At 40.5% G+C, this 27,414-nt stretch overlaps 2 protein-coding genes across 2 annotated transcripts in view; both read left to right on the top strand.

Moving 5' to 3' along the window:
- The first annotated feature begins 4,695 nt into the window (after positions 1-4,695).
- The window catches only part of cyp2n13 (cytochrome P450, family 2, subfamily N, polypeptide 13), a 68,936-nt gene continuing 46,217 nt past the window's right edge, over positions 4,696-27,414 (top strand). The window contains exon 1 of the mRNA XM_073853035.1: positions 4,696-4,951. Within this exon, the coding sequence (XP_073709136.1) occupies positions 4,799-4,951 (153 nt within the window). The 5' untranslated portion in view covers positions 4,696-4,798. The remainder of the gene's footprint in view (positions 4,952-27,414) is intronic.
- LOC141348751 (cytochrome P450 2J2-like) lies at positions 10,917-17,977 on the top strand. The gene is made up of 9 exons (XM_073853031.1): positions 10,917-11,264; positions 11,413-11,575; positions 11,692-11,841; positions 11,947-12,104; positions 12,203-12,379; positions 12,482-12,623; positions 12,701-12,888; positions 13,052-13,193; positions 17,299-17,977. Exons 1-9 carry the CDS (start codon positions 11,082-11,084, stop codon positions 17,472-17,474), a joined length of 1,479 nt encoding a protein of 492 aa, XP_073709132.1. The 5' UTR covers positions 10,917-11,081; the 3' UTR covers positions 17,475-17,977.

The raw sequence follows: 27,414 nt of genomic DNA, 5'->3' as shown, positions 1-27,414 counted from the left end.
TAAATCTATCGTAAAGGAGAAGGCTCCTGTAGGCCCTTAAAAACTCCTCAGTTAGGTTGTATCAAATTTAAGGCCATAAAAAGTTTTATAATGTTAAATAGTATAAGAAAAGACTTAATTATAATTTAGGAGGTCTTACATTTGGGAACGGAAAGACGAGAATCGCGATAGGGCTGGATAAAACTTCAGAAGGCAATGATGTCATTGAATAAATATGCACGCTGCACGTTTCAAAGTCAAAACGAGGCACTGATGTCTTTATATGAATGTAACTGTCCTCAGAAACGTGTCGTTAGCATTTTCATTTCACGTCTGATAAAACTGCGTAAATGCTGCTTTGTGTTCAGCCGTTCCTAAAGCGCCCCCTCATGACAGAGAATGAATTTTTATTTCCACATTTTTTCAGCTGTTTATGGTCAAATTATTGCAATTATCGACCTAGTTTTTATGCCGTTTTTAAATACAATATAATAAATTATAAACTCGATTTATCCCTTTTAATGTTATAAAGGCTGAAATTCCATTGTATAAGATATTTTGTTTTTGTGTGAACCTGTATCTGAATTATAAATCATGCCATTTTATGCCTTAATATTCTACCGTTTACAATCTTACAATACAATACATCAGAAAGGCCGTAACCAGGGTTTGAAAATTAGTGAGGTCCGAAGTAAGGTGTTAAGAATTGTGCTATAACACCCACAAATGCACCAATAAGATCTGTTACCATTGTAAATTTGCCCGTGTAATTGAAGAGTGTGCGCAAAGAGCACAATATGACTGACAGGACTGGAAAGTTCGTTTTTTCTTTAAATGAGGGAATTTTTATTTTATAACAAGTTATAAAAATAACGTTAGAATAATGACACTGACATAAAACTTGACAACATCTCATTTGACCGTAGATACTGAATGAGGAAAAAGCATTTTTCTCAGGTACTGATAGAAGAGTCAACCGCTTTCACGCACGTCTTTCAAAATAATAGTCTAGCGTCAGAAAAAAAACAGAATTAACTTACGTTTATTGTTTCTTTAACTGCACACTCCGCGACCCACTAGTTGAGAAACACTGCTTAATTAATGTTTTTTGATGACTTAAAGTTAACTAAAGAGCATGAGACGTCTTCCTGCTGGCCAGTAACGTTAACATAATTTGGCATAGTAGCCTATTTCATTCTGTAACAAACAGATTTGTTTTATGCTATTGTTTTTGATAGTGTTATATATTTATTTCAGATATTAACGATGATCACTGCATTTGTCTTACCGATTGTGGTATCTTCCTTTCAGCAATTAAGTTACAGATTGTCTATAAACATTTTTATGAATGTACAATGTTGCCAGATATTGCTACGAAAAACAAGCAATTACAAAAAGAAAGAAAAAGATATCTGAATGAAATAAGTTCAAAGCTTGTGTTTTGTAAATAAGATTAATATATCACTACCACGAACGTTCAACCTTCCACTTTATAAACGTCCCAAAGTGTCACACTAAATTGGAAAAACGAGTTAAAAAACAGGTATAATTGGTGGGTCCGGCAACAAACGGAGGCTGAACCCGCGCTCTCACTCAACGCGCTCTCAAGCCCCGTTCACTGCGCTAGCTTCTTCTCACAGCAACATGAATTGCAAACACTCATGTGATATGAGGTGGTTTAAACGGCTAAATAATCATTCAGAGAGCTTGAAATTTTATTTTTAAATATAAAAAATGACCGAGGTCCGGACCTCGGTGACCTCATAGCTGGCTACGGCCATGATCAGGGGCCACATATATTTTCAATAGTGACCACACAGAGTTTAATATAACAGTTGTTCTTTATTATTGTGTTTAACAGAGAGAAGAAAATCTTTAGGTTTGACTATTTAATACACAACAATTTCTAATCAAAATTAATAGGTCCAAAGAAAATATTTTTAAATCTTTTAAACATTAAAATGGTCTTTAATGTTCCATTTCTTTCTCAGAACTGCTTCACAGCATTGGCTGCTAGAAGCCTCTGTAATAATATGTATATCAGCAAGGAATGTGTCACAATATACAGTATAGTATTGCTGTACTTATGTTTTGAGCACAGCCCTATTTAGAGAGCCCCTTTTATAGTGATAAAAATATTACTAATAATGAATAATGGGTAATGGGGGTAATGAATAATGAATAATAAAGATAATGAATTTCAAACGAAAGTGACTGAACCGATCATGTTTTTATTAATATAAGTAGCCTACATATACATATAATTTTATATAGAAGTAACTGTCATGATCGGGGCTGTGGGTTTTCCCTCAGCCTCTCGAGGTCGCTATTCCCCTTGCACTACACTTCCCTAGTCGTTCACGTTTGTCTTGTCATGTGCACTGATTACACACACACCTGTTCACAATCACTATCAGGACTATAAGTATCATCTCCACTCACTCTGCTTTCATGTGTGCATTGTCCGTGTTATGTTGTCTCTCAATTCTCCGATCTTTGATTATGTTCTAGATTTTGGTTTATTTGTGTCTGAGTTCTTAGTTTGTGCCGTGTTGGCCTTTTGTTTGTTTATTTTGTGTTATATCCTCATTAAATCATTTCCTACCCGCTTTTGGACCCAGACCTCCCTTACTCTCCGTGACAGAATGCACACATCAAGAATGGGTCCAGCGGGGAGGATTTTTTTCGAGGCGGCAGTTCCCCGCTTGGAGGAGACGACCACTCGCTCGGCTATTAAGACGGAGGGAATGTCTTTCGAGGCGGCGTCGGCTGCACGGATGGAGTACATCTACGCCTGCCTGGCGATGGATGCCCGGAGAGCCGAGGCTATGCGGAGGCACCCCTGCTTTGCGGCGGGGGAGGAGGCGACAACCGCTATCTCCGTGCCTGATGCGACGACGTCTGCTATCTCTCTGTCTGAGGTGACGACGCCCGCTATCTTCGTGTCTGAGGCGGCAACGTCCGCTATCTCCGTGTCTGAGGCGACGACGTCCGCTATCTCCGTGTCTGAAGCGACGATGTCCGCTATCTCCGTGCCTGAAGCGGCAACGTCCGCTATCTCCGTGCCTGAGGCGGCAACGTCCGCTATCTCCCTGCCTGAGACGACGACGTCCGCTATCTCCCTGCCTGAGGCGGCGACGTCCGCTTTCTCTCTGCCTGAGGCGACGACGCCCGCTATCTTCGTGGCTGAGGCGGCAACGTCCGCTATCTCCCTGCCTGAGGCGGTGACATCCGCTATCTCTCTGCCTGAGGCGACGACGTCCGCTATCTTCGTGTCTGAGGCGGCAACGTCCGCTATCTCCGTGCCTGAGGCGGCGACGTTCGCTATTTCCCTGCCTGAGACGACGACGTCCACTATCTCCGTGCCTGACGCGGCAACGTCCGCTATCTCCCTGCCTGACGCGGCGACGTCCGCTATCTCCGTGCCTGACGCGGCGACGTCTGCTGAGGCTCCGTTAGCGGCAAGGCATGCTCGCGGGACCCCGCTACACGGCCCTGGCCCGCCATCCCTCCCCCTGACTTACCCTCCTCCGTACCTCCTCCCTCCAGACTTTAGGAACGTCTGGAAGCCGTTCCGTAGGGAGGGGGTACTGTCATGATCGGGGCTGTGGGTTTTCCCTCAGCCTCTCGAGGTCGCTATTCCCCTTGCACTACACTTCCCTAGTCGTTCACGTTTGTCTTGTCATGTGCACTGATTACACACACACCTGTTCACAATCACTATCAGGACTATAAGTATCATCTCCACTCACTCTGCTTTCATGTGTGCATTGTCTCGTGTTATGTTGTCTCTCAATTCTCCGATCTTTGATTATGTTCTAGATTTTGGTTTATTTGTGTCTGAGTTCTTAGTTTGTGCCGTGTTGGCCTTTTGTTTGTTTATTTTGTGTTATATCCTCATTAAATCATTTCCTACCCGCTTTTGGACCAAGACCTCCCTTACTCTCCGTGACAGTAACGTTAGGCTATTTTTATACTTCAAATTATATTCATGTTTTATACACTGGTCTGTACTGTCGCGGTGTTGGTACAGTGTAATTTGCTGCTAGCATGCAGCCTAACATCTGCCTCCCCCCCGTGAGAGACACCTAACTCTTTCCTACACACTTTGCAGAACGCTTTACTTTCATCATGTAGGGCTTTTGCAATCCATGGATACCTGCCCACCCACTCCTCCCGGTACCTGCAGAGACGTTTTAGCTTTTTTGCAGCATGTTGGGGTTCCGGTACACCAGCCATGTCAATTTCATGAATGAAAATTTGCTTAGCAGTGCATATCTTAATGCGTGCCTACGGTATATCTAAAAAAAAAAAAAACAAGATGCTGCAGCCAATGAGCAGCCGGCGGGGACTGGTTGCCAGGCTGGAGAATGACTCAACCTCGCTCCACGGACAGTTTTTTATGCTTTATCAGACAATAACTATTTAAGATTTTGCTTCAGTATAATTTTCGGGACAATTAGAGCGGGACAGCAGCTTAGATTTCGGGACTGTCCCGAATTTTTCGGGACGTCTGGTCACCCTAGTCCTGAACTAAACATAAATGCAATTAAAACTTTGAATAATGTATTATTTGTCTTATTAATGACATTGTTACTTATTACGTAAGTAACTGGATGCCTACAATGAGGTGATGGACCCGAGGGGCTCTTAGGTGCCCTTTTTATACTTTGAGCACCTGCCCCTTTAAAGGTCTCTGCACGGCCCTGATTACAGCCATTGAGTGAAATGTGAGGGGAGTGGCAGGCTGAACAGATGGACAAAGGCTGTCTGTTCAACATACAATCTGCAAACCTCACATTATCCTTCTTCGCCCGTCATGGCATTAACTGCAATTCTTGAGATTCTTGATTTCAAGGGACTATTGCTCTTCGTAGTGGCTTTTCTCTTGGTGGCAGACTACGTGAAGAACAGAAAGCCATCAAATTACCCACCCAGCCCTTTTGCTCTTCCACATGTATATCTGACAAAGGTGAGCAGACAATATTAACACTTCTGGGTTGTCAGGACAGAACACCGTTTATTAATATATAAGAAAAAGAAAAAAAAGACAAGAAATTGTGATAGTGGATATTACTTTTACTTACATATATATAGCTATTTAAACGGTTTCATTCTATAGTAGTAGTTAAAATGATCCATGTCTTTTAGATTATGATTGTAGTTTGCTGACAAAAATATTAATGGACCCAATGCATTAGTTTGCACTAGTTCCAGTCACATGCTTTAAGCTTCTGAAATGTTGTTTTCCTCACAGGTAGGCCATGCCTACAACAATATATTCAGTCTGCGATTAGGAAGAGAAAACGTGGTCGTCATCACAGGTTATAAACTGGTGAAGGAGGCGCTGGTGACTCAAGCTGAAAACTTTGTGGATCGGCCCTACAGTCCAGTGCAATGGCGCGTCTACTCAGGCAATGGTAGATCTAAAAGAGTGTTTTGGCAGCCGCCAGTGGGATCCTTTCACGGCTTTAACAAGCCTCCTGCTCTCCAGCGAGCAAGCCCTCTGAGTGCACAGTGGTGCTGCGGTTTCCTCCCTGGGCAGACTAGGACTAAAAGAGTAATTTCTCACGGCTGTGCAAAACATTCTTTTCAGAATGGCTTTCCGGCCGTGCGCTTCTGGGTGTGGCAGTTTCCTCACCTCTCTGGACGGACATGAACACTGCCTCACATGTCTGGGCCGAGAACATGCTGAGGCAGCGTTCACGGATGGTTCGTGCGTTGAGGTTGACGCCGAACTCTTGGCTATGCTCCTCCGGGCCGGAGATTGCTCTTCGGGGAACAATGACATCAGCACCCCCGCTCCCGGTGGAGGGCCGGGAGCTACTGTGTACTCAAATACCGCAAATACCCACAAAAAGAGCCAATTTCCTCACCTCTGGAGCCTCGGCCCGAGTTCCCCTTTCGAGCAGCACTTCCACTCCTTGGAACCGGATTTGGAGCCTCATATCACCAGCGCGGGAACCAGGGAAGAAGGTAAGCGCTGCTTATGGCAGTTCATCCTTCTGGGATCAGTCCCCTTCCCCTTCCCCCCTCAGGCTGCCCCACCGTGGTCACGTCGGTCAACGTTCCCTTGATACCCCTGGCGACTCGGCTGGGAGCCTGGCTTCAGCTTCCCAGCCCCTCGCAGTGGTTGATACGGACGGTACGTCTCGGCTATGCGATTCAGTTCACCAGGCGTCCGCCCAGATACAGAGGCGTTCTCTACACTACTGTCCATTCGGACACGCTGTTCTGCGTGCGGAGGTTGCAGTCCTACTGGCGAAGGATGCAATCGAGCCTGTCCCTCCAGCCGAGATGAGGTCAGGGTTTTACAGTCCCTACTTCATCGTGCCCAAAAAGAGCGGTGGGCTAAGACCCATCCTGGACCTCAGAATCTTGAATCGGTCCCTTCTCAGGCTGCCGTTCAAGATGCTCACGACGGAACGTATGCTAACATGCATCCGTCCCCAGGATTGGTTTGCAGCCATCGACCTGAAGGACGCGTACTTTCATGTCTTGATTCTTCCTCGACACAGACCCTTAGTTCGGTTTGCTTTCGAGGGTCGAGCATATCAGTACAAGGTGCTCCCATTTGGCCTGTCCTTCTCTCCCCGCGTCTTCACCAAGGTCGCGGAGGCAGCCCTGTCCCCTCTTTGACTTGCTCTATTGGACTGAGTAGTCGTGATTACCTGCATCTGATACAGCATTTACTCTTCAGATCAATCCCATATTCACGATTAGTTTGAATGTCCGCTGAGAAAAGCCTCCTCTTGTTCGTAACATTAATATCCTTCTGTTTAGGGTGATTTCTAAAGACAGCTCTTAACTTTAAAGGAGTAGTTCACTTTCAGAACAAAAATGTACAGATAATGTACTCACCCTCTTGTCATCCAAGATGTTCATGTCTTTCTTTCTTCAGTCGTAAGGAAATTATGTTTTTTGAGGAAAACATCTCAGGATTTCTCTCCATATAATGGACTCCTATGGTGCCCCAGAGTTTGAACTTTCAAAATGCAGCTTCAAAGGGCTCTAAATGATCCCAGCCAAGGAAAAAAGGGTTTTATTTAGCAAAACGATCGGTTATTTTCTAAAAAATTACAATTTATATACTTTTTAACCTCAAATGCTTGTCTTGTCTAGCTCTGTGTATACGCTGTGTAGAGATTAAAAAGTATATAAATTGTAAATGTTTTTAGAAAATAACTGATCGTTTCACTAGATAAGACCCTTCTTCCTCGGCTGGGGTCATTTAGAGCCCTTTGAAGCTGCATTTAAACTGCATTTTAGAAGTTCAAACTCTGGGGCATCATAGACATCCACTGTATGGAGAGAAATCCTGAAATGTTTTCCTCAAACATAATTTCTTTACGGCTGAAGAAAGAAAGACATGAACATCTTGGATGACAAGGGGGTGAGTACATTATCTGTACATTTTTGTTCTGAAAGTGAACCACTCCTTTAAGTTGTTGTTAAAACTAAAAATAACTTATGTTTCTAATTTTTCAGTATAGAAGTCTTTACTGCTGACTCGTTAAAACTGTCTATTGTCGCCACCTAATGGCGAAATAATGTAACTAAAATCACCATCATGAACAGTTTCTCAATACTAAAACTTGAAATACTATTATTTATACAAAAATATTTATTGTATAATAATAATAATAATAATAATAATAATAATAATAATGAATAAACAACAGCTAATAATAATAATAAACAACAACAACAGCTATCATAAAAGTTGCCAGGAAAATCAGTCAAAATTACAGACAGCGCTCTGATATACAGCAGTGAATTTACATAAACTTGATGAGATTTTGCCAGAACGATTTGCTCTGGAACAAATAAAAGATTCATGAGACCAAAGACGTCCCGTTAGATTTCCCCAAGATATCTCATGTTTAACCACTTTAGAGACATCAGAGTCAGCAGTAAATTCCAGAAGATCTGGCCGAGGTGAGACTGCTCTCGGGCGGATTCATGAACGCAGAACAGCCGCTAACGATCCGGAGCTCTCATGTCCGAAAACGTCGACACAGATTTTCAAATAGAAAATTTTTAGGCCACTGCTATTTCAACAAACCTGTTTTCAGTCCTGCATGATCCAAATGAATGAGAGACACCAGACACATTTAACCCGGGACATTTCCTGGATGAAAATGGCCAGTTTCGGAAAAGAGATGCGTTCCTGCCTTTTTCAGCTGGTAATGTTTTGTAAACATTAACATATGACTTCTTTGTGTGTTTTCTTGTAATTATCTTTTTGTGGACAAGTACAGAAGAACAAAAAAACTTGAAACTTGATATAGCTAACTACAGAAGCAAATTAAGATTGCAATATGCTTTTATAAATAAATAAAAAATGAACTAATGCTGTAATGTATAATATAATGAGTGACATTTTTTCAACAACAAAAAAAGAGTGGTTTCTGTTCACAGGTAAGCGAGCGTGTTTGGGAGAGCAGCTGGCTCGTCAGGTGATCTTCCTATTCTTCACCTCCATGCTTCAGCAATTCCCCATCTCCAAATGTCCAGGAGAGGAACCCAGTTTAGAGGGCGAGATATGGTTTACATATGTTCCTGCTCCATACCGCTGTCATAATCTGGGCTGTGGGGCTTCCCTCAGCCACCTGAGGTCGCTGTTCCCTTTTCCTTGCACTGCACTTCCCTGATCGTTCACTCATGTCGTGTCATTAGCAGCTCATCATCTCACACCTGTTCATTATTACTCAGACTATAAGAAACTCTCATTTCCCACCCATCATCGTGTCTGCATTGTCTTCTATGTTGTGCAATTCTCTGTCTCCGTGTTTACCTTGGCTCTGGACCGTGTTTCTTGTTTTGCTCTCTGTTTATCTAGTCGTGTCTGTGCCGTGTTGGCCTGTTTGTTTGTTTATTTGTTTATTGTTATTAAATAATTACCTACCCTGCATTTGGACCCAGACCTCCTTCGTCTCTACGTGACAACCGCATGTGCATGTCCTTACGTTTGAACAAAACAAAGTCAGTAAGATTAGATATAAAGTATGTTTTCAGATATGCGTTTCAGGATGATTATCTTTTATGTTAGCTTCATTTCCACATTTTTTAAAATGCAACATTGTTGTAAACTTGATTTTAATGTATAAATGTAAATATATCAATACATGTATAAATGAGTTTGATGTATAAATGTACACAGGCACGTGCACACATAGACATCAAAGGGGGCTTGAGCACCTGCCCTTTTTATTCCTGGAGAGAAAGTGCCCTTTTTTCTGGGGTGCTTTTTTTTCTCTTTTTTTTTTTTTTTTTTTTTTGAAAAATAATATATATTCCTGTTTGCGCACAGCTTCCCTGTCAAACAAATATATATTTACTGAAGAACAGTATATCTAAATATCACGTCAGGAGTTCTCAGGAGTTCAGCACCCACAAAATATTAAAAGGGAGTTTATTGATTTAAGCCCGATTGTATTTCTTCCGCTAAAGAAAATAGTACACTCCGTCTCTACGGTTAGAATCCTGTGAGTCCATAGCAACGCTCTGTTTTTAATGGCAATGGTCTGTTATACTCCGCACAGCGGTCTTTTATCAAGAAATAACAGACCGCATTCTACATTGGGATTCAACCAAGCCATCATGTAATAAAATAAGTTAGTAATAAGCATATATAATAGCATAAATTGGTGAATTTAGAAGAAATCTACAGATGCAAACAGATGGAGGTTAGATACACTCTAAAAAATGTAGTAAATCTGAGTAACTGCATCTGGTACATTAATCAATAAAACTGAGTAGAAATAAGTTAACATTGAACATTAAAAATAACAATATTTATAAATTAACTTTTTATTTATTAGTAATTTAACTTTTTTTTAATTTCCTCTAAACCTTTATAAAATAGTATTCCGTACAACTACAAATACATACATGACATTGGCTTTTATTGAATTTTTCTCAATTATTTTGATAAGTTTAATTTAAACAATCAAGTAAGATTTTCAGAGATTTTATTAAGTTCAATATTTAAATATTTAATTATTAAAGTTAAATATTTCTCTAATATTAACTAAGCCACATTATATTTTTAGAGTGTAGTAGGTTTAAAACAAACTCCATCTAAATGTGGATTATGAAGGTTTTATTTGATGATGGTGATACAGTCCTCCCTCAAATGTGAAACTAAGTCCATGTCAGTCACCATCAGTTATTGTGTATGTGTACATACATCTTTTGAAAATTAAACAATTGCATGAGTTTGAGGAAGATAAAATTAACTTTAATTTTTTTTTTTAAAGAAAGTCAGTGTTGCATTAATATATATACTTTTTTGTAAAAAAAAAAAAAAAAAAACGTAATTATGAGAAGTGCCCTTTATTTCACTTGAGCCCCTGCCCCTCAAAATGTCTGTGCACGTCCCTGAATGTACATGTATTAATATCAGTATTAGTGCACTGTTTAAATGATTTACACACATGTAAATAATCATATTTGTAAATAAATTACACCTGGGCTCAGAATTTGTCTCATGAAATATCTGTTTCATACAAAAATATAGATAACTAGAATGGTTTCATATAAAAAAGATAGATTCTTTGATATACATTAACTATAACAGAGTAAAGTAATGTTTCAGAGTCACAGACAACAGCTGGAGTATTTTGTAACTTACAGGGGGCCCCAGAACCATGGGGCCACTCCCTTTTTTAGTGTGTGTGCTTGTAGGACAAATGTCCCTTTCTGTGTAAGGTTCACATTAATTTGTCCCTTTTTAACAAGTTTGTTTGTTCAATTAAATGCATGTGAAAGTATGGAAAACGATAAAGAACAGTCAAATCATCTAAATGTAGATGTACTAAAGCTGCAGAAAGAAATTATGAATAGTTTGAAAAACCTCAAGTGCAAATATAGACATGTTAGGCAGAACTGCCTATGGGTTTGTAAAAACTTCTTATCTTCAAACTTTCACTGATAAATGGGTTTCCATATAGGGTTTCGTACTCCACAGTGGAATCTGGGGTGTCTTATGTAAAATCTCTCTACGCCTCCCCTCCAGTATTTACATTTCCCAGTCCTGTACAAAGGTACTTAAATACAGACCACAGAGATCAAATAAGACGAAGGGAACCTCTACCACCATGATCCTGCACTTGATATATGACAGCTTTGATTTTAAAAGCTGGATCATTTTCTTTTTTGTATTTCTGCTCGTTGCTGATATAATCAAAAATAGGAATCCTTCCAACTTCCCTCCAGGACCATGGCCTCTGCCATTCTTGGGTACTGTCTTCACTCAAATGGATTTTAAGACCATGAATAAGGTAGATTCCAATTGCAGTACTTTTTTACTGTCAATCTGTCAACATTTAGAGATAGTTTCATTTATTTTCCTGTTACTGGACTTAAAAAACTTTTAAACTATTTATGTTCCTGACTAATATAAACAAAATAAAATATTTTCATTTTCAGTTGGCTGAAGTCTACGGGAACATATTCAGCTTAAGAGTTGGCAGTGAGAAAATAGTAATTGTGTCAGGACATAAAATGGTAAAAGACACCCTCATTACTCAGACTGACAGTTTTGTTGAGCGTCCAATTGTCCCTATGTTTCAAAAAGTTTATAAGGGAATTGGTAAGTACACTGACCATGACCTTTATGGCTAAAATACAAATAAACAAATTTTATTATCTAATAGTGCTGGTGATTTCTTAATGACAATCAAATTTTATCTTAATGTCATTATGTAGGTTTAGCACTGAGTAATGGATATGTGTGGCGGACACATAGGAAGTTTGCTGGCCTCCATTTGCGGATGTTTGGAGAGGAAAAGAAAAGCCTTGAGCACAAAATCCAGCAAGAGTCTGTCTACCTTTGTGATGCTTTTAAGGCAGAAAAGGGTATGGTGTAAATGTCTCACTAATTGGAGAATTTGAATTCATTGGAGCAAAGAAGAATGAAAACAGTTTGAAACTTAAAAAACATTCATGGTTTCTCCCAAACAGGACCTTTCAACCCTATGACCATCCTAAACAGTGCTGTCTCAAATAACATTGCCTGTTTGACATTTGGACAACGCTTTGACTATCATGATGAATGTTACCAAACAATCCTGCGTCTTGACAATGAATGCATTAAGTTAATGGGCTCTACTAAAACACAGGTACTGATTCATTACAGCATCCTTAGACACTAATGTCCTGTGAGTTAATTATAATAAAAAAAATCTGCATTCATTATCCACTGTGTCATCTTTTACAGCTGTATAATGTGTGTCCTCGGCTCTTGGAATACTTACCTGGCCCCCATCAGACTATGTTTTCCAACTATAAAATTATAATAGACTTTCTAAGGGGAGAGATCAGTAAACACAAAGAGGACTGGGACCCTGCAAACCCTCGCGACTTTATAGACAGCTACCTGACAGAGATGGAAAAGGTACAGTAAATAAAATTGGAATAATCTTAGCGAATTTGAATTTTGAATAAATAAATAATTAATAATAAATAATAAATAAATAAATAAATAATTTTTTCACAGAAAAAGAGTGATCCTGAGGCTGGTTTTAACATGGAAGGGTTAGTGATATCTTGTCTAGATATGTTTGAGGCCGGGACAGAGACCACTGCTACTACGTTACGCTGGGGTCTGCTTTTTATGATCAAATATCCAGAAATACAGAGTGAGTCTGGTTTTAATTTTTAAAGAATACGCATATTATCACTACATTATTAGGTCTAACTTGTATTGCCCATTTAGAAAAGGTGCAGGAAGAGATAGACAGGGTGATTGGACAGTCACGTCCACCCTGTTCATCTGACAAAGCAAATATGCCCTACACTGATGCTGTTATCCATGAGATACAAAGATTTGGGGATGTTGTTCCACTGGGATTCCCTAAAAAAGCTGCTAAAGACACAACACTAGGAGGATACTTCATTCCTAAGGTATGTATTGTATTGTATTGTATTGTATTCTATACAAGATTTGTCCAAGTCTAGTCTTGACTGAATACATAGACAATGATCTAATATTGGCATAAAATTTAATCAGTCAATCAGTCATAGTTGGTTGCTACACGAGTTAGTAGATTTTATTCTCTCTTTTTAGGGCACTGCTGTTTCAACAAACCTGTCTTCAGTCTTGCATGATCCAAATGAATGGGAGACACCAGACACCTTTAACCCACGACACTTTCTAGATGAAAATGGCCAGTTTCAGAAGAGAGAAGCATTCCTGGTTTTTTCAGCAGGTAATATTTTATAAACATTTACAGTTGCAATCTAAATTATTCAACCCCCTTGACCTGCAAGACATTTTGCTGCAGAGAACAAAATTTTGTCAAAACAATTCAACAAAGGCATCAGTACACTAGAAAAAAAGCTGATCAGCAATTATAGGAAGTGTTTGATTCGCTGTAATAGCCAATAAAGGCTTTTCTATTGATTATTAAGAGGGGTGTGAATAATTTTGGACATGCATTTTTGTTCAGATTTAAATAAAAGATGATTAATAATTTTTTCCACAATGATGCCACTTGTACATCGTCTTATTATATTCTGGGAAACATCTGTGTCATTTCTAATTTAAAAAAAACTTGCTGGTTGAATAAAAGTAACTTTACTGTAAGTCAGAATTTGCCAGGGGTATGAATAATTTCGGGCTTTCGGACTGTATGTAGATATGATAGAACAATTTAAAATATTGTATCAATGTATTCTATGGCACTTTTAAAGTGGATGAATAATAATAATAATAAAAATCTAATTGGCTCTAGACATTAATGTTTAAATTTATTCAACCCCCAAAAGTAAAATTTGATGTAGAATCTTTTATTCTTTAAAATCACCAATAAACGCTGCTTGCAAGTGGTTAGAAGCTTCTGTCACTACTCCACTGCATTCTTGGCCCATTCCTCACCTGAAAAGCTTTGCTTTCTTCAAATTCAACCAAATATTTTCAATGAGAATTAAATCTGTAGACTGAACAGGCCACTTAAGAACATTCTATGACTGATCCCTGAACCAACCATAATTAGATTTGGATGTATACTTTGGGATGATTGTCCTGCAGCAAAGTCCATTGATAATCAGCTGCAGTTATTGCACCAAAGGCATCACAATTCTTGCCAAAATGGCCTGATACAGCGCACAGCTGCAAGTGACGTAACTGATTTTTTATTTTTTTTGCATGTTTGTCACACTTTGATGTTTCAGATCATCAAACAAATTTAAATAGTAATCAAAGATAACACAAGTAAACAAAATATGCAGTTTTTGAAGGAAGTTTTTTATTATGAAGGGAAAACAAAATCCAAACCCACATGGCCCTGTGTGAAAAAGTGTTTGTCCCCTAAACTTATTAACTGGTTGGGCCACCCTTAGCAGCAACAACTGCAATCAAGCGTTTGCGATAACTTGCAATGAGTCTGTTACAGCGCTGTGCAGGAATTTTGGCCCACTCATCTTGGCAGAATTGTTGTAATTCAGCCACATTGGAGGGTTTTCGAGCATGAACCGCCTTTTTAAGGTCATGCCACAGCATCTTAATAGGATTCAGGTCAGGACTTTGACTAGGCCACTCCAAAGTCTTCATTTTTTTTTTTTTTCAGCCATTCAGAGGTGGATTTGCTGGTGTTTTTTGGATTATTGTCCTGCTGCAGAACCCAAGTTCGCTTCAGCTTGAGGTCACAAACAGATGGCCGGACATTGTCCTTCAGGATTTTTTGGTAGACAGCAGAATTCATGGTTCCATTTATCACAGCAAGTCTTCCAGGTCCAGAAGCAGCAAAACAGCCCCAGACCATCACACTACCGCCACCATATTTTACTGTTGGTATGATGTTCTTTTTCTGAAATGCTGTGTTACTTTTACACCAGATGTAATGGGACACACACCTTCCAAAAAGTTCAACTTTTGTCTCGTCAGTCCACAGAGTATTCTCCTAAAAATCTTGGGGATCATCAAGATGTGTTCTGGCAAAACTGAGACGAGCCTTTATGTTCTTTTTGCTCAGCAAAGGTTTTTGTCTTGGAACTCTGCCGTTCAGGCCATTTTTGCCTTTGCATCTTTCTTATGGTGGAGTCATGAACACTGACATTACAGTTTTTCTCAATTGCTTAAACACATTTCTTGAAATTATGCCTCTTATTTGCGAAACTCTAAACACAAATCCACAACTCCTAACTCAATTCCCCAAACTTCCTATATTGAGGTCAAAATGAAGCTCTCCACTCAAAACAACTCAATCTTGCTGAAAAACCAAACTTTGCTCTCAGACATGACACACAAATCCTCAAAAAAACTCACACTACAACACAGTTTTACACACTGATGAGATAAATTCAAAACAATACTACTAAAACAATAAAAAAAAACTTTTCACATGATGAACACAACAAATGTATGTATTTGCAAGTGTTTTATTTCTTACTTTACAGTAATGTACTGTAGAAAACAGAACAAAACAGCAAACAACAACAAAATAATTATTCTGCCCAACATCCTGTCTTTGGTCTGGGACAGGCCAAAGAACCTCTTCAGCATCACAGGCTAAATTAGCCCTGGCCAGGCAGCAGGGGTCAAATCCTCTTGCATGCCTAATCCAACCCTGGCACCCATCAACTAAAATATATGAGACTGCTTGTCTTCTTTCCCTTGCCCTTCCTGTCTCTTCCATGTTGTCGTTGTCGTCATCATCCTTCTCCTTCTTCTCCTCCTCTTCCTCTTTCACCTCCTACTCTTCCTCTTCAAAATTACACATTACTATAGGTGGGATATTGATTGAAAAAGACTGAATAGGATTCAAAGTTACACTTGTACTAGTGGTCTGACAAAAAAAAAAAATGCATTACAACGTCATTGTGAAACAGAAAAGAAAAGGAAATATGGGCACAAAGGTGAAAATAAAAATGAGAAAGCCCACTGTCAGAATTTGTAACTCCTGCGTTGTCCTCTGTCTATATATGCTTTCCAATTGAAGGTTCATGAAATGTACCTTTGAGCTTTTTCAGAGAACTGCTTTATCATTGGTTGATCTATATTATTCTTCATTAGTGAAAGTCAAGATTCACTTGAATAATTCATGGCAAATTTACAAAAAGTCTAATAGAAATGTGTAGAATATATGATTGACAGTTTATGACAACTAGATCAAAAATTTTGCATTTAGGTAATGACTTATACGATGAGCTAATGACTTGATGTTTTGAGGGGTAAGACTTTTGCACAGAGAAATATATAATACATTTTGAGCAACATGACAATAGCAACTGATAATGTAGGAAACCGCAGACAAATGTATATAATCAGTTGTATGAATGTGCCAAAGCCATCACAACTTGATCAGAAGAAAGAGACGCTTTTTATGATGTGCACAAGAGACTAGATGATGTGGATGTTGAACAAGTAGTTTTGGCAATTTCATTTCTGATCTGAGAAATGCACCAAAGTGACTGAGAAACACTGTAAGCTGACTTTGGCTCTTTTATCTCCATTGAAGATTCTGATTAGTGTGTGCTAAATTTTGACTCCTAGTGTTTCCACTTGGGTAATTGTGTGCTAATTGAGCTCAAACTTCGCAGACTTGAGTGAACAATATTGAATGCTTGTGCTTTCTAAATGACCTCATGGTGTAAGCACTGAGAAATGTAGGGATTTGTGTGTAGAGTTTTGCAGTAACAGTTCACCAAATATAACTCATGTGTCAAAGCAGGGAATAGTGTTTAATGTTTAGGGAAATGGGTGTGCTTTTTGAGAAATGGCGTTATAGTTTTGAAATTTTAGTTCAAAAGACTGGTTATAGTGTTTTAGCAATTGAGAAAAACTGTAACTGAGGCAAGAGTGGCCTACAATTCTTTAGATGTTGTTGTGGGGTCTTTTGTGACCTCTTGGATGAGTCATCGCTGCACTCTTGGGGTAATTTTGATCAGCCGGACACTCCTGGGAAGGTTCACCACTGTTCCATTTTTTTGCCTTTTGTGGAAAATGGCTCTCACTGTGGCTTGCAAAGCTTTAGAAATGGCTTCATAACCTTTTCCAGACTGATAGATCTCAATTACTTTCTTTCTCATTTGTTCCTGAATTTCTTTGGATCTCAACATGATGTGTAGCTTTTGAGGATCTTTTGGTCTACTTCACTTTGTCTGGCAGATCCTATTTAAGTGATTTCTTGATTGCAAACAGGTGTGGCAGTAATCGGGCAAATTAAAAAACATCACTATTACTTTGAAAACAGCTGAAAACTTACCTACAGGCTAGTATAATGTCATCATAATTCTAGTTATTTACTTGCCAAGTTTCTTCCTGTCAAAGCCACAATGTGATGTTTAACATTGCATTCTGGCATCTGTTCACAGGTAAGCGAGCGTGTTTGGGAGAGCAGCTGGCTCGTCAGGTGCTCTTCCTGTTCTTCACCTCCATGCTGCAGCAATTCACCATCTCCAAATGTCCAGGAGAGGAACTCAGTTTGGAGGGCGAGATATGGTTCACATATGCTCCTGCTCCATACCGTATGTGTGTGTCCTCACGTTAGAACAAAACAAGTCAGTAAGATTCAACATAAAGTATGTTTTCTGATATGTGCTTCTGATTGATTATCTTTTATGTTTATTTCCAAAATGTTCTAAACTTGATTTTAATGTATACATGTAAATGTATCAATACACATATTGATGAGTTTGATGTATGAAATGTACATGTATTAACACATGTACTAAATGATTTACATATATTTGTCATGTAAATAAATTGCACTGGGGTTAAACATTTGTTTCATATTAAAAAAGATTGATTCTTTGAGATACTTTAACTATAACACAGTAAAGGAATGCTTCACAGTCACAGACTCATTGCTAAACAACAGCTGGGGTATGGGGTAATGTTAGGGGGCCCCAGAACAATGAAAGGCCTCTTCCCCTTTTAGCCTCAAACACTGTCCAGGCTACACATACCAAGGACAAACTCCCTTTTTAGATTCAGTGTTTAAGCTTGTAGGACAAATGTCCCTCTACATTAATTTGTCGCTTTGTAAAGAGTTTGTTTGTTCAGCCAACCTTTACTACTTTTTTGTAATAAAAAGGTGTAAAAATAACGTTCCATTCAAAAATGTCTACATTTCACAAATAATTAAAGATGTTAAAGTAGAAATCTTTAGTGTATTAATTGTACAGTGTTAATAAGTGTGATAAAGATACACTTACAAACCTCTCAGACAGAAAATGGAGCAGCACATATTAGGCCTGTAATACATTTCACAGCATCTCTATAGAGAATCGGAGGAAAAGAGCAAAACAAGGGTGTCTTATTTAACCCTCTCGACTATTTATTCATTCAGGAACAAAGGCCCTGTAGAAGCAAATACCCATATAGTAGGCTACATTACACACATTAATAGTATGTTTTAGCTGCTGTGTTAAGGGCTGTTTTGCATTAAGAAAGATGTTGTCCAACTAAAACACTTTAGCATTGTCACGACTGCACAGATGTTCTTATCTACAGTCTGCATGCGTGCATATGGCTTATCGCTCTTTCTCTCTCATGCCGTTCAACTGTGTAATTCAGTCATTACTTAAGACTTGTTCCTGGAAGAGGCTCTTTTGGAATGTAGAGGGTTCACAAAGAGGTTGAATTGGGGCTCTGTTTTTGTTGGAAACTGTAGCATGAACTATAAACATTGATTACGTAACAGGGTTACATAATGGCTTCCACACTGCTCTTTGGGCCCCTTGCTCCTTAGATTCACAGCAGCTCTCTCTTTTCAGATAAACAATGCACATGAACTCTCTAACACACACACCCCCTGTTCACAACAGCCTGGTTTACTTCAGAAGAGCCGGTTGCCCATAGACTCAGCCATGATTTTATATTCCTTGTATGAGTGGCTGGATTTTAAAAGTTGCTTGTTTTTGATTTGTTTACTGCTGCTGCTTATTGATTTGATCAGACATAAAAATCCAGCAAATTTTCCACCAGGACCCTGGCCGCTACCCATCTTAGGAAATGTCTTCACTGATGTTAACTTTAAAACTGTGGACCAGGTGAGGCACTCATGAATTTATTACAACAAAAATAATAATATAACATAAAGAGCTAATGTAATATATGGGTCAATGATGTGACGCCTACATTTTCAGTCTGACTGCATTTTTCCAGTTAAAAAATGGTTTAAACGCACAAAAAAATACCTCTTCCATGTATGGACCCACTTTAACTTTTCAAAAAAGATAAAAAAAAAGGTAATTTGTCATTTTTCTTTTATTCAAAGTGTCAAAATAGTATGTGGTGCAACCGTCCGGCCATAACTGCTGTTTTGAAAACATCTTTGAAATTACACAAAATTTATTCAGATTCATTTTCTGCACTGTTTGGCATGATTTCCAAAGTGTTTTGTAACCCTGTATAAAATTGCAAAGCAATTGTATTTATATTTCCATTTTCATGTGGTGCGACCATTAAGAAACTACCATTTTGGGTCTTTTATGTTGAAATCTATTCAAAAATAGGACTTCAGCATCAGCAGGTTTGTAACTCTCAAGTCCAGAAGAAAAAAAAAAAAATTAACGGCTTGTAGTACCACATTTGGACGTCTTGTGGTATGACCTCAAACAAACAATGAATATTAAGTTTCTAAAAGTATTTATTTTTATTCTAAATTTCATAGTGAGCTTTTGTGGGAAGCAAGCTTGTGTTGTTTAGGTGGCCAATTTTGTGCTTGTAAATTTTGACTGAATTTAAAATATCATGTGGTGCGACCACTGCAGAGTGTGTCCATTATAGATATATGTCCCAGATTGGCAGTTTTTGTGCTTTTATATTCAATTGATGGTTTATATATATATAAAATACTTTGTTTTAGTATAATTTGGAATAGATTTTTATGCAATTTGGGTCATTTCAGACAGTTTATGTTTAATCTATGTACAATATCAGAAATAAATTATAAAAAAAAAATCATGTAATTTTAGTTTGGTTAATCTGCATTCATTAGTAATTTATTATTTATTAATAACTATCTATGTAGTATTTATTGAAAAACGCTATCTATTTTACCAGATTCCACTGCGAAGCAAAGTAAAATAAATGCTCGCCATAGACAACAAGTTAATTCTGACCCTGCATTCAAGCCCAAACTCAAGATGTCATTTTCTACTATAAGAAAGATGTTTATGCTGTCATCTCAGAACTTGAGCCAGCAATCTCTAAATTGACCCTTCACAAAGACCCACCCCCTTAGTTACAGTTGCTACGTCCAATAAACCACGGCAGTTTTATGCCACACATCATGTTTTCTTTCAGTGAAAAATACATCACAGAGCAAATAGGACACTGACAACAACCCGACATACAAGACAGAGTAGGTTACAATATGGTATGGTATGAAACAAAGTCTCAAATTTTGTCTTTTTTTTTTAAGAAATTCAAACAAATACTGTTTTGTGGTTCTTTTAATGTGTCCTGACAGATTGCTGTAGCACTATAGTTCAAGCAGCACATGAACTGATCATTTCTTCATCTTTACTAGTTATAGCATGAAATAAACATGACTGAACATCAGAAGGTATCTTGTTTCAACAGTGAAGAGAATACACAAAATTTTTCAAGTTCAAGTTCACCAACGTTAATCTTTGTCAGACAAAATGGCTTATTTGGTGTTATGATTTCTCAGATCGCCTGTTAATCAAACTCTTGGTTAAGGGGTCACACATCTCTTTAAATAGATTTTTAATGATATAAGGTCTATGTGTCATTTAGAGCGACCATTCATCATGCGGTGCGACCAATAATAACAATAACTGTATTAAATTAAAAATAATATATCTCTTTTCTGTGGTTGAAACATGAATTACCGCTAGAGTATGCTTAAGCAAATGATATTTTTACTATATTTTTTTATCAGTTTTATGCAATTTACAGGAAAAATAAGTCTGCTAACTAAACTGTAAAAAACATTTTGTTGAGTCAACTTAAAATAATTTGTTACCTAGCTGTTTAAAAATTTTAAGTTTAGTCAACTTAAAATAAGTTTTTCAACTTGAAATGCTAAGTTGTGACAACTTAAATTTTAAGTTGAATCAACTCAAATATCTAAGGCAGCAGGGTAACACAAGTTGACTCAAACTAATATTTTTTTTTACAGTGTACAGGTCCTTCTCAAAAAATTAGCATATTGTGATAAAGTATTTTCTGTAATGTACTGATAAACATTAGACTTTCATATATTTTAGATTCATTACACACAACTGAAGTAGTTCAAGCCTTTTATTGTTTTAATATTGATGATTTTGACATACAGCTCATGAAAACCTAAAATTCCTATCTCAAAAAATTAGCATATCATGAAAAGGTTCTCTAAACGAGCTATTAACCTAATCATCTGAATCAACTAATTAACTCTAAACACCTGCAAAAGATTCCTGAGGCTTTTAAAAACTCCCAGCCTGGTTCATTACTCAAAACCACAATCATGGGTAAGACTGCCGACCTGACTGCTGTCCAGAAGGCCATCATTGACACCCTCAAGCAAGAGGGTAAGACACAGAAAGAAATTTCTGAACGAATAGGCTGTTCCCAGAGTGCTGTATCAAGGCACCTCAGTGGGAAGTCTGTGGGAAGGAAAAAGTGTGTCAGAAAACGCTGCACAACGAGAAGAGGTGACCGGACCCTGAGGAAGATTGTGGAGAAGGACCAATTCCAGACCTTGGGGGACCTGCGGAAGCAGTGGACTGAGTCTGGAGTAGAAACATCCAGAGCCACCGTGTACAGGCGTGTGCAGGAAATGGGCTACAGGTGCCGCATTCCCCAGGTCAAGCCACAGAAACAGCGGCAGAAGCGCCTGACCTGGGCTACAGAGAAGCAGCACTGGACTGTTGCTCAGTGGTCCAAAGTACTTTTTTCGGATGAAAGCAAATTTTGCATGTCATTCGGAAATCAAGGTGCCAGAGTCTGGAGGAAGACTGGGGAGAGGGAAATGCCAAAATGCCTGAAGTCCAGTGTCAAGTACCCACAGTCAGTGATGGTCTGGGGTGCCATGTCAGCTGCTGGTGTTGGTCCACTGTGTTTTATCAAGGGCAGGGTCAATGCAGCTAGCTATCAGGAGATTTTGGAGCACTTCATGCTTCCATCTGCTGAAAAGCTTTATGGAGATGAAGATTTCATTTTTCAGCACGACCTGGCACCTGCTCACAGTGCCAAAACCACTGGTAAATGGTTTACTGACCATGGTATTACTGTGCTCAATTGGCCTGCCAACTCTCCTGACCTGAACCCCATAGAGAATCTGTGGGATATTGTGAAGAGAAAGTTGAGAGACGCAAGACCCAACACTCTGGATGAGCTTAAGGCCGCTATCGAAGCATCCTGGGCCTCCATAACACCTCAGCAGTGCCACAGGCTGATTGCCTCCATGCCACGCCGCACTGAAGCAGTCATTTCTGCAAAAGGATTCCCGACCAAGTATTGAGTGCATAACTGAACATAATTATTTGAAGGTTGACTTTTTTTGTATTAAAAACACTTTTCTTTTATTGGTCAGATGAAATATGCTAATTTTTTGAGATAGGAATTTGGGGTTTTCATGAGCTGTATGCCAAAATCATCAATATTAAAACAATAAAAGGCTTGAACTACTTCAGTTGTGTGTAATGAATCTAAAATATATGAAAGTCTAATGTTTATCAGTACATTACAGAAAATAATGAACTTTATCACAATATGCTAATTTTTTGAGAAGGACCTGTACATTTAAAAAGGTAACTGAAATATTAGAACAAAAATAAGATAATTATTTACAAAAACTCCAAATAAATGCAAATAACTTGTTTCTAAACACTTTAATTACTGAGAATATCTGAAAAAAATGTAACCCTAACCCTAATGCAGAATGTTATTTTCTTCACATGTACTACTTGATTAGTAATTTAGTTTTTTATTTAATTTTATTTTTCAGCTGATTGAGAAGTATGGCAACATCTTCAGTGTCAGAAATGGAAGTGATAAAATAGTGCATGTGTCTGGGTTTAAAATGGTGAAAGATGTTTTGATCACTCAAGGGGAAACTTTCACTGACCGCCCTGTTTCACCTTTATTTGACACACTTTATAAAGGCAGAGGTAAGTAATATATGGAGTGACAGTAGCAGGATAATTGGTGATTACTGCTATAAACGTGTACAGTTTTATTGCATATAAGCAAAGTGTTCTTCTTGCTTAAAAATTATTGATGCTAATAATCTGGAGTATAGAAAGACATTCTTGACTGTACAGCAGGTCTAAACACAATTTTCTTCCATTGTCTTTGATGCCGACCCCTGACTGAGAAAGGGTTGTCATTTAACAACGGCTATTCATGGAGGAAACAACAGCAGTTCCCTTCCGAAGGGAACTCTCACTGCGTCCTCTAGAGGGCGCTTTTGGGGAACGCTGCAGCGTGCCTCGAGTCTGAAGAATGCATAGAAAAACTACATGAAATGGCCGGCGCCAGCGTATGACGTCACCGCGGCGCGTCAGTCGCTGCCGTTGCGTCACTACCGGGCGACCATAACATAAAGAGGCGCCCGTGCAACACAATACATCTTCGCTGTCTTCAGCTTTCCCGGTTTGGATGTGCATGGGAAGAAACGGTAAGAATCCTTTCTTTGAACTACTATCATGGCAAGCACTAGCAAGTCGTTTAAACGGTGTGTTCATCCGTGTCCGCGTTATTTGACACCTGATGACACACATGATCTTTGCGATATTCTGTTTGGGCTAAGAGCACACACGCGATGTCCTTGAGGGGGCATTGTGTATACATTATGAGCGCTTCTCTATGAAGAAGCTCCGGTCTCGTCTGTCTCTCTTTCTGAGGAAAGATGAGCGTCCACTTGCCCCTCGCGGTTCGGGTCCTGCCGTTGCCGAGGCACGGAGGAAACTGAGCTCGTGGGGCTCGCAAGTGGAACTGGCTGACGATCTTGAGAGGGGTCTCTCTCTCTCGCCAGCCGGAGACGACGACAGGCTCCTAGCTGATGATGGTGCGTTATCGCTGACGTCATCAGATCCAGGAGCAAGTGCTCTTTTGGGTTCCACCCAAGAAGAGCAGGAAATGCTAGAGATGGATGAAGACGCTGAGGCTGAATCCTCTCTACCTTCCTGCCCTGCATACGAAGAGCTGCCAGAGGTTATGGACCGCACCACGGCCAGGCTTGTCCTGCTGTGGAAGCGGGCTAGAAAGATAGCGCCGCGGGGTCGCCTTGACGAGCGATATCTTTTCAGGCCATAACCATCCAGCTCTGGTGAGTCTCCCATTCCTTCCCGATCTTCATACTGAAATCGAGAGGGTCTGGAAAAAGCCGTACGCGGCGCGCATTCATAGTTCGTCCATTGCGAACTATGCTAGTATCGAGGGTTTGCGCGACCACGGCTATGAGAGGACGCCCCTTGTGGAAGAGATGCTATCTCTCCACAGGGCGGGCTTTCTCTCTCAAGACTCCCTCTCTGCCTTCTCCGGCCCTGCTGAACGGCAGAGCGTATGCAGCAGCAGGTCAGGCGGTGGGTGCACTGCACACCATGGCAGTGCTCCAAGCCTACCCAGCCGATCTGCTGAAAAATCCTTTATCCCTCGAAGGTCCAGGTATTAGCCCGAACACCACAGGGGTCCTGCTCCGCCTCCTTCTGAGGAACGGAGGTAGGTGCAGAAGGCTAGTGTTGCATCCCGCGCTCCTCCCCCGCCTGCGAGCAGGTCTAGGAGGCGACGCGGATCGAGAGGTGACAGACAGGATTTCAGGGAAGTCATCCAAGCGAGACAAAATTCTCGCAGGGGTCAGAGTAATACCTCTCCTTCCCTCGGTCCAGTCGGGTCGCCATATTAATTCCCCTGTCTCCATTTAAGCTTCCTGCACTCCCCGGACCCATGATGTCCTTTGGGGGTTCTACCTGTATAGAACCCTAATTTTCGGACGGTCTGGAATCAGGCGGTCTCTGAAAAAAAAAAAAAAAAAACCCCGCCTCTTTCTATGAAACAGGATGCTTTTAAATGGGTGAGTATGATCCATTTTTTACGTGAAGGAACTTCATACTGTCTCAGACCTGTGTATGTTTTTCTCTATTCACAGAAGAAATACGACGAGTCTACGGCAGACGCCCCCTCTGATCCTATGGATTAAGGTTACGGCAGTGTTTGCCCTCTCCACTCCACAGGCTGTGCGGTAAATCAACCCTTACAGCATATATTACACATAGGACCTCTGTCCTCTTCAAGGTAAGCTCCCTAAGTTTTTCTTAGGTTTGCCCTTGGTATGTTTATGCTGTCCTTTGCAGGCCTAGTGTAGACTTATGTCCTGTTGAGACAGGAGCATAACTCCCTAGTTACGCCCCCCTTATGGCTGGATAGGCGTGTTGCCTGCAGGGTTTGGGTTGCGTGTTGTGTTTTTCCCTCAGAAAAGGAATGTGGAAACATCTCAACGGAGCACCCCTCCCTTCCGGTTGTATGGTGGTGTCCGTCTACACAACACTCGTTCCAGCACAATCGGGCTTCTCCCTTCAGTGGTTAAACGAGCAAAAGGAAATTTTTCCTTTCTCCCTAGGTAAGCATCTTAAGATATTTATATTTAAGATTGCACTAGTATGTTTAACTCTGTTGCAGACGGCCTGCGTGCGAGGATCCGCTTCGTGTCCTCTCCTAAATACGGTTTCTATGGAAACTGAGTGTCTACACCTGTTGAGACAGGTGTTCACTTACATAGGAGTACCAGCAGTCCGGAGTGCTCGCTGCGGACTCGGAGCAGGTTTGGTTGCTCCCTTTTCTGCGGAAAAGGCTTTTTATTTGAGCACCACCTGGTGACACGCTTTCCAGCTGGGGTCTTGATTCTCGGTGTGCGCTCCCCTTTCTGAGGAAAGGGGTTTTTATCTGAGCGCTACTTTGAGACTCTCTTCAAGTCGCCTCATTCTAAGCCTGAGGGCTGAAGCAGCACTTGATGTAGGATCTACACCCAGGCTGTCGAATGTCTCCCCTACAGAGGGTTTGAGCATCCTTCGGTGTTTAACACCTTAGAAAGCCGTCACTTTAGGATCGATTCTCGCTCCCCAGGCCTAGTTCCACTTCCCTTTCTGAGGAAAGGTTTACGAAGTGTCTGAACTAGGAAGCTGCCCTTATTCATTTCGGAGCTTCCCAGAAACTTTCAAGGCAAACAGTGCTCCCCTTTCTGAGGAATGGGTTTGTTAAGGTTAAGAGCTCACGTTCCTCCCTGTGCGCAGGATTGCTGGAACGGACCTGAGCTCCCCTAATCCAGGGTTTCCTTCAGAGCAACTTCCCAGGACTGAGTGCTCCCCCTTCTGAGGAATGGGTTTGTTAAGGTTAAGAGCTCACGTTCCTCCCTGTGCGCAGGATTGCTGGAACGGACCTGAGCTCCCCTAATTCAGGGTTTCCTTCAGAGCAACTTCCCAGGACTGAATGCTTCCTCCCTCCTGAGGGTAGGAATCTACCAGGGACAGACCTTTGAGAGTTATGGACCTGCTACAAGGATGTTGGCGTGCCCCCTTTCCAGGGTTCACTTATAAGAGCACCACTCCTTGGTGGCCAAGTTCTCCTCCCTGTTTCCCAGGGTAGGAGCTTGACCTTCATGCTTCAGGTTTCTACTCTCCAGCCTTTATTCTGGATGTATGCTCCCCTCTATGAAGGGTAACAGTGAGAGCATTCGCTCCTGTTCGGTTGTGCAGCTCCCCTTCTGGGAAGGGTCTTCTATGAGCGCCAACCCACCTTCGTGAGATTGCCAGACCTTCATACAGGTCGCGTGGACCGGGCTGTGCACGCTTCCCCTTTTCATTAAGGGTTCCCTAAAAAGACAGCAGTGCCCCCTTCTGGAGAAGCGATTCTCCCTGTGGATCAGGGTCAGGATTTTTGTCCTCCACTGTCGTCCACTATTGCAGGATGGTCTCAGCTCCATGTTCTTCTCTGTTGACAGATAGCTTGCGAGCTTCTGTCCAGGGGAGGGTTAGTGTGGCAATCCCCTCACCTTCAGGGTTATCCCCTTTCCGTCTCTTCAGACGGCATGGAGCTGATAGTGAAACCCTCTGGGAAAACACTCTCCTTAAATCCGATCATGTCGGTAAGCGTCCCACGCTATGCCTGGGCGTCTTCCAGTTAAAACCACAAGTGTGGTAAGTGCACACACACCTGGGGCACTTCTATAAAATCCACGTGTTGGTAGGTTCCCACCAAGTTTGGGTTCCTCTTTTAAATCCCTTTTTGGTATGGGTCACACGTTTTGCCTTGTTCCCATCTATTGGAGTCGGCTCACAACCCCGGTTCCCTGGGTTCGACTCCTTTGATATCTTAGCTGATGTCTGCTGACCATCCACTATTAGGGCGCGCCACTACTAGTGGCCCTTTGAACGGACCCAGGACAGGTTTCTGCCCTCATATGGGAGCCAGTTCCTGAGGGAACTAGGCCCTATGTTGCGGTAGTTTCTGGTTCTGACAAGTCTAAGTTTCCATCGAAG

This window comes from Garra rufa, chromosome 13 (assembly GCF_049309525.1).
Source record: "Garra rufa chromosome 13, GarRuf1.0, whole genome shotgun sequence".
In the NCBI taxonomy this organism is placed as follows: domain Eukaryota; kingdom Metazoa; phylum Chordata; class Actinopteri; order Cypriniformes; family Cyprinidae; genus Garra; species Garra rufa.
Note: the sequence above shows the minus strand (reverse complement) of the source record. Positions and strands in the feature narration are given on the sequence as shown.